The 13,728-nt window shown below is 41.1% G+C and overlaps 1 protein-coding gene across 3 annotated transcripts in view; it reads left to right on the forward strand.

Moving 5' to 3' along the window:
* Positions 1–13,728, forward strand: part of plxna4 (plexin A4) — a 241,569-nt gene that overhangs the window by 133,317 nt on the left and 94,524 nt on the right. For all 3 annotated transcript variants that reach the window (XM_044344049.1, XM_044344051.1, XM_044344050.1), the window contains exon 4: positions 9,628–9,756. In XM_044344049.1, coding sequence (XP_044199984.1) covers positions 9,628–9,756 — 129 coding nt within the window. The remainder of the gene's footprint in view (positions 1–9,627; positions 9,757–13,728) is intronic.

Raw genomic sequence — 13,728 nt, forward strand, 5'->3', positions numbered from 1 at the left:
ATGCATGTAGAGCATACTAATGGACATACGTATTGTCCATATGTATATTTGCTTTTTAAGTCTTAAGTCTGAACTCAACCAACTTCTCAAAGAAGCCTCCATGCATGCATGCACTTAACGCTTTGGGCAGAGGTTTTGGCTAGAAAGTTCCTACATCCAAATACTGCATGCCAGTTGTTGTGGGTGGAAAGGAGGCAGGGAAATGACAGAGCAGTATTGTGATAAATATAGAGGTAGATAAACAGCATATTCCAATTCGTGGTCACCAAGGCAAGAAATCACATATATATAATGATATTTATAATGGTAGAAAGTAGAAAGACCCTGTTTACACCTAAGTTAAAGTCAGTGGTATATTTATTACTTCATTATACTATTCGTATACTGTAATAAACACAATAAATAGAGCTTTAAATGTGTTTAAGTTACAAGAAAACGATGATAGCGATAGATGGTTCTTTCTGCCTTTTCTTCCTCAACCTTCTCTTTTTCTTCTTCCCTCTGCTGCTCTAACATCAAAGCTTGCCACTTCTTGCTCTACCATAACTCCATGTCCAGCTTCCTGGGTGCTACAGTTCTCACAGATGTGGAGAACACACACAACCTTTCCCTCTCTGTCACGTACACACACACACACAGAGTATTATCTCAACGTGATTATACTCAGTGGGCTGTATTTATACTATTCAACTTGCTAAAGCAGTTTGCCAGCCGCACTCCTCCAAATGAATGGCATCCATAAGCTCTGACTTTGTGCACTGCTGTGTCGCCTGAAAGGCCAAGTCTTGATTCGACACAATAGGCTGATTTGGTGCCCTCACTACTCTGGGGAGCATGTTGACTTCATTAATGGCTCCCAAAGCTTTCACACAGTGGCCTCTGGTCACAAAATATAATGGGGAGCGCACCACTCTGTAGCACTGCCACTGGGTTGCACCACTAATAGAGACACAGGTGGTGATGTGCGCTCAAATTATGCCATTGCCTCAGTGGGGTCCTTGAGGCCCAGCCAGTGGCTACTGCAGCAGTGGTGGGAACAGCAGCTCTTATCACTGCAGAATACCTGGGTAAGAAAGGGAGAACAGTAGATGAAATAATTGGTTTGAAAGAGAAATGTGCGTATAGGTTTTTCTCAGCCAGGCCAGTTATTTGTCTGCACTAAATGAGGTCTGTCAGGAGATCTCTACCTGTCGCCTCAAACACCCTGCTGCGGCTCTAATGAGACAGTGAAGTAGAAATTGGAATGGATAAGACAGAGCGAAGGAAGGATGAGGAATAGAAGTGAAGGAATGATGCATATTGCAAGGAAAAATCGATGGACAAAGATATAAAGCGAGACCATGAAAACAGAAAGAGGCGACTGAAAGGAAAAAGCATAAGAGATGGAGCAGCTGATGAATAAGGAACAGGAAAACGGACAATTGCCCAGAAGAAGCAAAGCATTTTGTGACAGCTTTGCTGTTCACTGGACAGATTGAATGTATTTGTGTGGTTTTCCATATTTGCTTGATAGAGGAGGCCTTCCTGTCCACATCCACATTACAGAATGAAATGCTAAAGCATTTTTCTGTATTTTCTGGAATAAATGGGTGCCACCAATAACTATATACCAATGAAACAACAACCCATCAAATTGGCAAGGCCTCTTGTTTCCGGTCACATCTGACAGAGTAAATGGTAAAAATGTGTAAGCTCAAACAAAAGAGGGGGATCAAGGTGAGACAACATACAAAATAGCTGCTTATGAATGCCGTGTGGAACAAACATAACCAGAAAGAGGGATAGAGTAAAACATTTTTTAACAGGAAAAAATAAATGAGAGAAACTGAGTGAGTTGTTCAAAGTCAAGAGGTCACAAATGTTCTCAAGATTGAACCGGCCATAAGACTGCAGGTGTTTTAGTCAACCTCATGACTTAAAGATTGAGACAGAACGAAAGAGAGGGAGCGTGATAGAAAGAGAAAAGAGCAAAAGCAAAAGGAGAGGAAGGAAGGAAAAGAGTAACAAAAGCTGGGCTGTGAGCCCCCCGCTTGGCCATGGCGCTCTAAGGCAGCTCAGCAGTAAAGGCAATGATAGCAGGGAGACCTGTCACTCACCCCTTGAAGCCATGGGGGAGATTGAGGGAGGAGGGGAGAGTGGGGGGAGAAATGAGTTAAGAAGCCTCCAGACACTTGTCCCCTTTCACGTCCAACACCATCATCCCTCACAATAACATTCTTGTCCTTCTCTTTGCCTCTCTCCTTGCTTTTTCTGTCTATCTCTCAGCAGGGGGATAAGGTTAGATTAGTAGGCCACATGGACCTGCAGGCTAACAGGTACCACACCTTTAATGCCACAACGGTCAGTCACTGAGCCAGGGGTTCCCCTGAGGCTTTGTCTGCTGTAGTGTCAAATCCCAGATGTGAGGTGGTAGATACTGGAGTAGCGCCAATTGAAACAAACATAAGTGCACATATGCTTGCTCACTGACAAAACTTTAAATGGATTTTTGCTTTTTTTTTCTCTCTTTACCTTTCCGCTCTCTCTTTAGTTACTTTGGATTTGCTGCTGACACAGCGACACATACCCAGTATCTTAGTTTCACGACCTTTAATCTCACAGCACCAAGCTGTGGGCAGTTTCCTTTAACCTTCCATTCCTAAACAAGCTAGCCAAAATAAAACATCTGCAGAGGATTAACCTCAATAAAACCAAACTCAACAGGAGGGCCATTGTAGAGGTCATATTTCTTCATAGTTTTGACACTGCCAAACGCGAGGCTCTGTAGTTGCTTCCTTGCTAACAATGACATTTCCCTGATTTGCACCCACAAAGCACCTTCCCTCACAGTGCAGGCGATAGGGGAAAGGCATTAATTAAAATCCTGCTGTGTAGCAGATATGCCTAATCGCAAACATAAAACAGAGAATAGTGAATTAAAGCACAGAATGAGTTCAGTTCCACTCTGTGGGGTTTTTAGCCCACTCATCCTCCTATAGTGAGAGGAGTCGAGCCGGAAGGAAAGAAGGAAGGAAGGAAAGAAGGGGGGATTTTAAAAGTGTCTTTAATGAACTGAATGAATATTTCACCTCTGTAAAGGAAAGCAGTAAAGCATTGAGTCGATGTTGTACCGTTGGATGACGGTAAGATGTCTCCATTATAGCTTGTCATAAAACATAAAATACAATGACAAAATACATTGTAGATCTCAAAGTACCATGGCATTAGTTATTCATGTGTCAGAACTTGTTACAGAAACCACACTGCTTTCGTGCCCTCCTTTCCGGTCAGGGTCCCTCCCAGATAAACTAAAAACATGTCTATCTTTGATTGTCCCTAATAACTACTTTTGGTGATGAATAAAAGCTTGTTTGTTATTCCTTGCTCCTGCAGTGGTAAATGACCAGCCTGCCATCCCACTTTAGTGTGCCACATCCTCATTAATATCCTCAGATTAATGTCAAATCATCCACACTCCCCCACAAGTCTTGCACCAGTCCATCTCGCCTAAAGCTATATACTGAGGCATTGAATGTGGAAGTGGAGAGTTTGTCCCGGCATTGATTGACACTGAGAAATGGATCCAGTCCGCCTTTTAGCCCCCTTTCCTTCTGTTACTCTCTCCACCCCTCTTACACCCCCTTTCTCTCTGTCCGCCATATGTTTCAATGAGCTGGACAGATTTGGGCAATCAGACAGCCATCATTGTACTGCTGTCGGTATGAATAGAATGCGTGGAGAGACACATTGCCATTATGTAGTGACGATACGTTGTTTCTTTTCTTCCTCTCTCTTTCACAGTGAATGTTCCTCTCAGTTGTCTCTGTCTGTCTGGCTTGTCTCTCTCTCTAGGCTCTTATTGCATGTCCTGCCTTGCCCGATTGAATACCTAACACTGTTGCCGTGGTTTGACAAAGAGGGTCGAAACCTGAGCGAAGTGTGGCAGGTTGGGTTACAGTTGCATTTGGCATCGGGCTATGCTGTTATCGCTCTAAAATGTTTGATTGGTATCTTAAAGAGGGTAAGGATCTAAGGGCTTAAATAGGAGACCTCAGGAGACCCCAACGGCAAATTTTGCTCCTGTTTTGACTGACGTGCTTTTAAAAATGGAGTCACTCAAAGATGTTACTAGTTTTTAGGTGAAATGTTGGATATGTTTCATTCACATTATTATGATAATATTAGGCTGTCTGTGAATGTCCTGAATGAGCTACAGGAATGTAGCAAAGTCATACTCCCCCTGTATAAACAGGAATTATTTTTGACAATCAGTAGCTTTTGCTATCATTCCTATTGCTTATAACAATATTTTACTTACTCACAGTGTTATTGCTACCATCAGGGGATGCGGCTCTATTAGGAATCCAATAGGCCCCATCAGTAGTGTAATCCAAATATTTAAGCCACTTATTTAGACATGCAAATAAAAGAGAATGCATGCCAAATGTCTGTTATTATCATTCTTTGCTTTGTAAAACTGATTTCATGCAACAGCTACACTAAGTACGGTAGCTTAAAGTTAAAGAAGGAAGTGGTTCTGCTGGATCTAATAGACATTTACAGCAAGAGTTTGGGTAATACCTTTGGGTAACAGTTTTTCAGTTCTACATCTCGATCTTAATCACATCCCCAGGGTTTCCACAATTCCTGATCTTAGCAGTGAAGTTAGTGAGTAAAATGTTACTAAAACTTGAAGGAATGATGGCCAGCACTACAAATAAACTGCAAGGAGAAGAAGAAGTTGTTAAAACACAACAAAATACATCACTCTCTTTTAAAACCTTTTCTTGTATTTAAAGTTATTTTTGTGACCAGGCTCCATGTACTTTTTTATCATGGTGTCAGTAGAAGGTTCATGACCCTTTTTGGCTGTAGAAGTACTGGCACTGACTCCGGGTTTGCCCATGCACATGTTTCATAGGATTGGTGGAATTCCTCACACAATATGGTTGCGGTAATTTCAGTTTCCCAGCATGTTGTATGACTTTGGATGACATTTTGCTCCGGCCCACTCACCTCACTGTATTTGCATGGCCCATGTCAGACCACAGTGATACTTTAGTCAGCAGCTTATTCTGGCTTCCACCAGCAGCATGTTGGTCATGGTGTGTGTTCCAGCCATGGTGTGTTAGTGTGTGTGCCATGCTTAACAGACTGCAACTCTGTGTGACTAGCCTTCCTTTTGCCACCCCAAATCCATGCCATAGCAGGCAAGGACACAATTCTGCAGTCTCCTCTCACTGTCCTAACTCAGAAACATAGTTATTCTCCTTCAGTTATTGTGTGTTCTTTGTGCTTTTTCCCCATATGTGGTGTTGCCCAGAGGGGGTTGTCTTTGCTGTGTATTTCCTGCACTTAGCCACAACCATCATCTGCTCTAGCACTACAACATTTGTATTTTATATCTCCCCTGAGTATTGACTAAATTCCCGCTAAAATGTGGGCATTCTATTTCACCATTTGATGTAAAGTAGTTTCTACACAATGGCATACCAGTTCACAGAGATGATGTAAAATCAATAGAAGTGCGCATCTATATCACCATTTTCACTAAAAATAATGTTCCAGAGGGCCAACAACTTTATTGACCCCTGGTATATAAGGTGTCTTTTGGACTCTAATTTTTTGACATTTTAAGAAGTTGGTAGTATGTGCTTTGCATTTTTTCCAGCATACTTGCTATTAATTTTGTTGTACAAGATAACACAAACAGTTTAAGCTCAAGTCTTTAGTATTTTATTTCTCTAGAGTAGTGTATGTATAATAAGACTCAGTGTTGCATTTTAATCTGCTTCAAAATGGATTCCATGCAGAGTCAGAGGCAAGAGAAATGTGCTTTTGTGGTGCCAATATGTGGAAAGTAAGAGAGGGTACGCCTGTGGTTTTCACACCGGAATGGCTTCCCTGTCTGTATCACACCTTCTGCTAGCTGTTAGCCCCATGGAGAGAGGGAGATAGTCACTTTGGGCACATTATTTTTTCATTGACAGATTCAAGGCAGATACCATCTGCACAAGGGGTTGGATTTGTTTTTCTCTGCACTGTAACACTGAAACAGTTTTATTAATTTATCTACAGTTGTCAGTATTTCTGATGTATCAACACTGCCCTCGCACTCTGTCCAACACAGTGGATAGTTACTAATCTCAGAAGGTCTGAAAAAGCTTTGAAAGCATACATATTTCATTTGCTCTGAAGGTTTGTGTCTTTTTGAGCATAAAGGTCACAGAGAAAATATAATACAGGTGCACCTACTCTGTTTTTTTTCTGCAAAAACCACTGTCTTCAGTCTACAGTGATAGTGTTGGTATACTTTTTTGTTACAGCCACTAGGGGGATACAGTTCATGGCCAGAGTGGTTGCTTTATGGAGGCCTAGGATATTCTCTGTAAGATCTGTGATATAGCATGTATCTCCCACGTATTCACATGGATCTCAACACACAGAGCTATCGAAGAAATATTTACTGCACACATTTTGCAGGACTGAGGAAGTGTGCTCTGTAAGTTAAAAGTGCCAGTAACTCTTCCCACTCTCCCCAGAGTAACCCTCATTACCATATGAGTAGCTCCAGCCAGACAGCCTGTGTGAATGTGTGTGTGTGTGTGTGTGTGTGTGTGTGTGTGTGTGTGTGTGTGTGTGTGTGTGTGTGTGTGTGTGTGTGTTTGTGTGTGTGTGTGTGTGTATGTATGTATGTGTGTGTGTGTGTGTGTGTATGTATGTGTGTGTGTGTGTGTGTGTGTGTGTGTGTGTGTGTGTGTGTGTGTGTGTGTGTGTGTGTGTGTGTGTGTGTGTGTGTGTGAAAGAGAACGAGAGAGTGAAATGCCACTGTTTCTGTACATGTGAGTGTTTGCATGAACACACTTCCTTGTACAGTATGTGCATTTATGTGTGGGCCCAATGCATTTCTCACCTTCCTACTACTCGGAGGCAAAATGAAGTCTGTCTGGCAGTGAATTTTCTATTGTGTAGTGCTAATGTGATAGCAGAGATTAGCATTGTAATCCATTTAGCATAGAGCAGCTAATCCACTTTATTACTGTTGAAAAGGAATCAGATAATATTGGCTACCACCACTGTAGCTGCCTAATGATTTTAGGCTGATGAAAAAATTACTTAAAGATATATTAATAATTACTGTGGCTGACAATGAAAGTAGGATTAGGCGTTTCATAACAAATCATAATCATTAGCTTTGGCTTTTCATCAAGGGAATTAAAGTATTGATTGTGTTCAGTCTACTCTGAGTAGGCTGTTTGTCTGTAGAAAGTGTGTGTGTGTGTGTGTGTGTATTTGTTTGTGTATTTGTAGAGATAATAATTATACACTAGCTATTAATTGTCATTTGATTTAGAGTACTATAGACTGCTTTTGGATATTTTGGAATGTTTATCCTTTGTAGCACAGAGTTTGATAGCAGAATGAATTAAATGTGCTGTTGACATTGTTATAAAACACACAAGCCCAGGGTGAACCTGCTGTGTTGATATAAAAATACAGGGTAAAATTGCTATTAAATCTCTTTTATATGTTCCAATTATTGCACAAATAGGTCTGCCCTGTACAACCTGATTTAAATCAGTCTTTTTCCCTTGCGTGTTCCCCTTCAGTCCCAGTGTGACTAAACCAGCCAGCGACGCATGCTTGAGGACATGCTGTGCTCTCCCTGGTGGCTCATTTGTTTTGTTGGTGGTCAGATTGAGGGATAATATACAGGAGCTTCCTCTTGAAGCCCCTGTGCTCCCTGGTGACTGTGGATCTGTCCCAACACAATAAAACTCTACATTCAGAAACTGCCATAGACTGTCTGCCCTTTAACTCTGTTCAGCAATTGGCTCCACACTTCTCTAATATGCAGTGGGGGTAAGCTGATACACACACGTTTTTGCATACATGCACACACACACACACACACACACACACACAAACACACACACACACATAATGTGTGCTGCACACAAATGCACAGTGCCTCAAATTAACCCACCCTATCGGGCAGATTAGATAACCTCACCCGCTGAATCTGGCCCTGGCTCGTGTAGAAGTTTCTTTCTACCTTCCTACCTTCCTACCCTCCCTCACTTCTTTCTCTACCTCCTATTCGCCTTCTGTTCTTTTCTGTGCAACTGACCCAAGCACACACAATAGTTCCCAGTGAAAGTGTGTGAAGCTTTGATACACATAACTCGAGGTCCCTAGAGATCAAGATCACTACACAAGCTAAGCAGGAGGCAGGGCGAGAGAGGAAGAATGACTGAGAAAAAAAGAAGGAGAGAGAGCAGGGTGAAATCAGGGTGAAAGACGGTGCCTGTTTTAAAGAAATGTCATGTTGTGAAACTAGATATCGGTAGAAGCAGCAGGAGTAGCGCAGGATTTAAACTGCACCCTGTGTACTTAGGTTTCTCTCTTCGCTATACAGTAGCTTGTTTAAACAAAGACAACAAAAAGTGCCATGGGATGGTAGCAGAGGATTGGATTCATTTGTTTCTGTAATAATGAAGGATAAAGTGAAGGTGGGTTGGACTGTCATTCAGTCAGTAGCTTATTCTTGTTTCTCAAAAACTGAAAGATAACCAGTTTTGTTTTCAGTGAGTACAGCACAAGTTCACCAAAGGGTTTAGTTTACCTGCCCAGAACAATTACGGCTTTTTGACCTACAGTGACTGTAGCTTTAGGCAGGCCGGTTGAAAGGTATTTTTAATGATATGCTGACAGAGAGAACACAGAGAGTATGTTGTCATCAGCGTATTGTAATTAATCATGAAGTGACTCACCTGCCTGCTCGACCATCTGTTTCCTGTCCAATTATCTTCCGACTGCCTGTTACCTGTGAACCCTTAAGTGCTGAAGAGCGCAAAGAACTACCAAGAGTCATCACAACTTTAACAAGACTTGCTTCACACCTGTCCACAAGCCCACACAGGCCTGTGTTTATGTGTGTGAGCGTGTATTCTAATGAGTGCTGAAAGTCACTTGGGTAGGTATGTGTCAGAGTGTGTTTCTGGGAAATTACAGCCAGAGGACCACATTTAGAAAGGATAATTTGGAACATACCCCTGTGCATGTGCGCCTGTGTGTGTGTGCGTGTTTGAGTGAGTGACTATGTAAGCAGATGTTCGGGCACAACCCAGAACACTTCCATCACACTACCAAGTGTGTGTGGGGATCTATTCCATGCACTTTATGCTGAGTAAACACACCTAGGGGCCCACAAACCACACCTCTTGCCTAGATGCCTAATTACCGTAATCACTTTTGAATGGCTGAGAAGAGAGAAAGATGAGCTTCACAGATACAACACAGAAAGCCATGATGCATGAAAGAATCCTAAGGCAATATGCAGTATATTGTCAATTTTGCCAATAATAATGTTAAAAGTACATTTTCAATGATACCTTTGCGCCTAATTGCACACTTTGTTGTCCTAGACACCACCTTGGTTCCATTGCCTAGTCCTTCGTTGTGGAGGGCACTATTACCAATCCTCTTTGTCACGCTGCTGTTTATCCTTAGCTTTTCTTCATATCGGTGTTATATTTTTTAACCCTGTCATTTACTCATTCTATTTTATTTACACAATAACTTGTGAATAAATAAATTATGCATGTTAAATATGTTAAATCTTTATGTGCTTCTGTGTTTTTCCAGATCCGGGTAGATGGCTCCTCTCGTGCTTTGCAGTATGAGACGGTGCAGGCAGTGGAAAATGGACCCATCCTCAGAGACATGGCCTTCTCCTCTGATCACCACTACCTCTATGTCATGTCTGAGACCCAGGTCAGACACACAGACGCACATACACACTATCAAAAGCCCTCCTGCTAGGTTAATATCATAACCACTGGCATTTATCATTTTCTTATGTCACTGGGTAAAGTAACCTTTGGTGTGGCATAGAGGATTTCATTACATCCAGGCTGGAGGAGAGAAAAGGATTAGATGGACTGTTGGATGCTATGGCCATGTCTTTTTATAGAAACTGACTGTGAGGATAGAGCTGGAGTGAATAAACGTGTTGAATTATGGGGAGAGTGGAGAGTGGTCTTAGTCCACTTGTGTGTGTGTGTGTTCTGTGCACAGACAGATTCACACACACACACACAATCTCTCTTAGTGCCTTTGATGACATGGAATGTGGAGCGAAATAGCAGCACTCTGTGTAATGGACACAGACACAGAGAGACTGTGAATACCTCTATCAGAGGCAAAACCTCGCTAAAATAGCATCATGGATAGTCTATAACACACACGCTGTGTTCACACAAATGCGAAAACACACACACACGCCTATGACTCACTGTGTTAAGTATTCACCTTCCCTTTATATGACACACAAAAACACACACACAACCGCGAGCATGTAGTTGCATTATGTCTTATACATAAGTAGTGTCGGGCGATATATGTGGAAGAATGCTCAGTTATGCATATGTTGAGTCAAACATCATTAGGATAAATAGTGCATTAGTAGGTTTTTTTTTCTGACCCTGACACAGACAGTGCCTTTTTAAAGTCATCTAATGACTGAACATAAGTTAGGTGAAGTTGAACATCATCATATGATGGATGCCTAGTCCTTTTTTGTCCTTAGTCCTCTGCAAAATCATTTCAGTTGTTAATTGTGCTTATAGGGAAATAAGTCCAACTGAGTCCTTATCCTGAAAGTTAATTCATCATCACAGAAACAGTAAATGCACAGACGTGGTACCATTCAATGGCAAACATTCTCTTTTCCACGATGCAGTGTTAAAGGGTTAATTATCAGATCATTGAGGCCAAATCAGACCACCAGTTGAAGAACCCATGGTGGATCTCTTTCACTCTAGTCTAGCTCATTGTCCATTATTAATGCAACTGTTAGAAATAATATTGCAAAAGCTCTGAAGTACAGATGATGTGCACATCATTCCCTCTCTCCCTCCTCTTTATCTCCTGTCACCCTTAATCACAGAAGGCCATTGCCATTTTGTTGGCAGCGATAGCCTAGTTACCCCTGCATATTGTCTGCAGCTTCCAGAGGATTATAGACCTCACTGGCACCATGACACAGCCAGTATTTACTAATGTGTAGTGCAATGTTTGTGTGTGTGCGTGTGTAAATGCATGCTCATTTTAAGTGCCCAGATTATTGTGATAACACGTTTAAATATCAGACAGACTGAGTTGAAGGTGCCCTTTCAAATGCAGCTCTCATCGCCTCTCCTGAGATCTCAGTCAGTCCATCTGCAGAGAGAGAGCGAGAGAGAATGCGAGGGAGAGACACAAGTGAGCAGAATAAGGGCATTTAGGATCCTATTTTGTCATGGCATCCAATTACCACTCTTGCAAATCTGTTAACCAGCAGAATTTTGTTTTCTCCCTTTTGGATTGCAGTGCATGTAATTGGGCTTACAGAAGATATCACAGAATAACAAATGAATTATTAGGAATACTTAATTTTCATTTCTTCCCATTATGTTAGATTCCTTTATGTCTTGGTATTATCACCCAACATCATGTTACTAATTTAGCATTTTTAATTTGCATGCCAATTAGCTTATATTGAAAAAAAAAACAACTAAGTGAGTTTTTCTGTCTAATAGTGGTCCCGTGTGTGTGTGTGTATGTTTGTGTGTGTGTGTGTGTGTGTGTGTGTGTGTGTGTGTGTGTGGCCTTCCTAGTAATTAGTCTATTAGCCTAGTTAGAGAACTGACCTCCACTAACTGTTTAGGAGAAACATCTGGGAATTACGATGCACACAAATATAGAAATCAGTTAATGAACACAACATATGTACACACAGAACACACAAAAATATACGCATTAACCCAGTGCACACACAAACACACTGCTACAGTGCTGAACGGTTTATAGTGAGAATGAGAATGAATGAATGAAACTCAAAGAATGAGACTTTTGCTGAGCCATGAAAACCCCTTTTGATGTTTGTTGCCTAAACAATTCATAGTAATTGTGACTGACACTGATATTTTTCTTATTTCACTGCAATACGTTCATGTGCTTTAGAGTCAGTATATTTTGTAGAGTCTATCAGTTACACTGTAATTGTGATTCTTCATGCAGATTCAGACAGCCATTGTATATAAAAAAAAACACTTATTTTTTACTGCCAGTTCCTGTACTGACTGACTGTTAAACACAAAACTGTTTCTAAATGTCTGCAGTGACTAAAAGAGATGAGCTCAAATTGCTTCATCTCAAAGGAAGAGAACATGTAGCAACAATATCAGGGGTTGTTTCTACAAAAACTCAATTCTTGAAGGTAAACTGTAAGCAGAATTGTTCGCTGTCACACTGTTGCCTCAAGTCAAAACAAGTTTTATTAAATGTCAAAGGGGGTCACAGAATGTAAATACAAAAAAGATAGATACTAACATGATCCATTTTACATGTAGGCACTTGTAATTAACAAAGAGTCACCCATATATTAAATTTGCCCAACTTACCAGTCATTAATTTGCTATTGGTCCTGACACAGATATCATATTCTGAGACAGTTATCCCCCTATACCCATAAGATAATCAGTATCCCTATATAAATATCATCTTGAATTTCTTGTTTTCTTTTTGTTGCCCTCACACAGACAAGCCAAGTTCAAAGGTCATATTGTGGTCACCCTTACATGCAGGAGTTTTGAATTGCAGTACTGCTTGCTGGATCAGTAGTTTCGAGTAACACAGACACACACACACACACACACACACACACCTTCCTGATTCCCAGTGGTGGCAAACGCTATTAAAGCAGCCCGAGCTGGTCGATAGCAGGCCACCTGCTGTTTCTGGGGCCTGGGACCCATACACTCAGAGTGTGATAGATGGAATGAGGGAGAAATACAGAGAGAGGAAACATGATAGAAAGACAGAAGTGAACGGGGCCCACAACAGGAGGTTGAGAACAGAGCTGGTCGATACAGCTCCTCTCCTGCTGTTCTAAGACAGCCTTGAAACCCTCCCCTGCAGATTGGTGATGCCAGGTCTGGGGTGGATCAAGAGACAGATCCCCTCCGAATCTTGTCTGTCTTCCCCAGGTCAGTGTAAGATTCCAGTAAGGAAAGCAAGGGTCAGAAGGAGAGAGGGTGAGAGATGGACAGAGAAAGGGTACTAAAAGTATGTAGTCATAAAGAAGTTACAGGTGTCCAGCAGGTTTTATATTTCAGTGTAAGGAGGCTGCATGCTGGGACTCTTCTGGAGGCGAGTGTACTTCTCAAATATAATACTTTATTTATATATATATTTATATAAATATATAAATATACAGTAAGGACTACAGAGAAACCATATTAAGACAACAATAACTGATTGGTCAGTTTGAGTTGCTGAGATTTCTGCGGTTGATAATGAAGTTGATAATAAAGTTGATGATGACAACAACTTGGAGGAACTTGAAGAAAGGCTCTGTTATCTTCTCTTTTTCATTAACGCTAAATAAATGCAAACCTTGTCTTCACTGCAATCATCCCTCTCAATCACAAAGTGAATTGAAGAAAGTAAACATAATTACTTCAACCACATAACAATTGCCTGGCTCAGTGATTCTTTATCCCTCTCAGTAGCTAGAAAAAATTGTATTTTGTGATTATTGCTAGCAAAGCCATTTTAAGTGCAAAGTTTCCTACCATCGCTATCTCAAAGTGAATGAAAGAATGTAAACATAACTGTTTGGGTCTATAATGAATGATAAGGTATGACACATTACTATGAATTACTAATTAAATTACATTGAGGTTGGACCACTGCAACACCTTG

This window comes from Thunnus albacares, chromosome 23, assembly GCF_914725855.1.
Source record: "Thunnus albacares chromosome 23, fThuAlb1.1, whole genome shotgun sequence".
In the NCBI taxonomy this organism is placed as follows: domain Eukaryota; kingdom Metazoa; phylum Chordata; class Actinopteri; order Scombriformes; family Scombridae; genus Thunnus; species Thunnus albacares.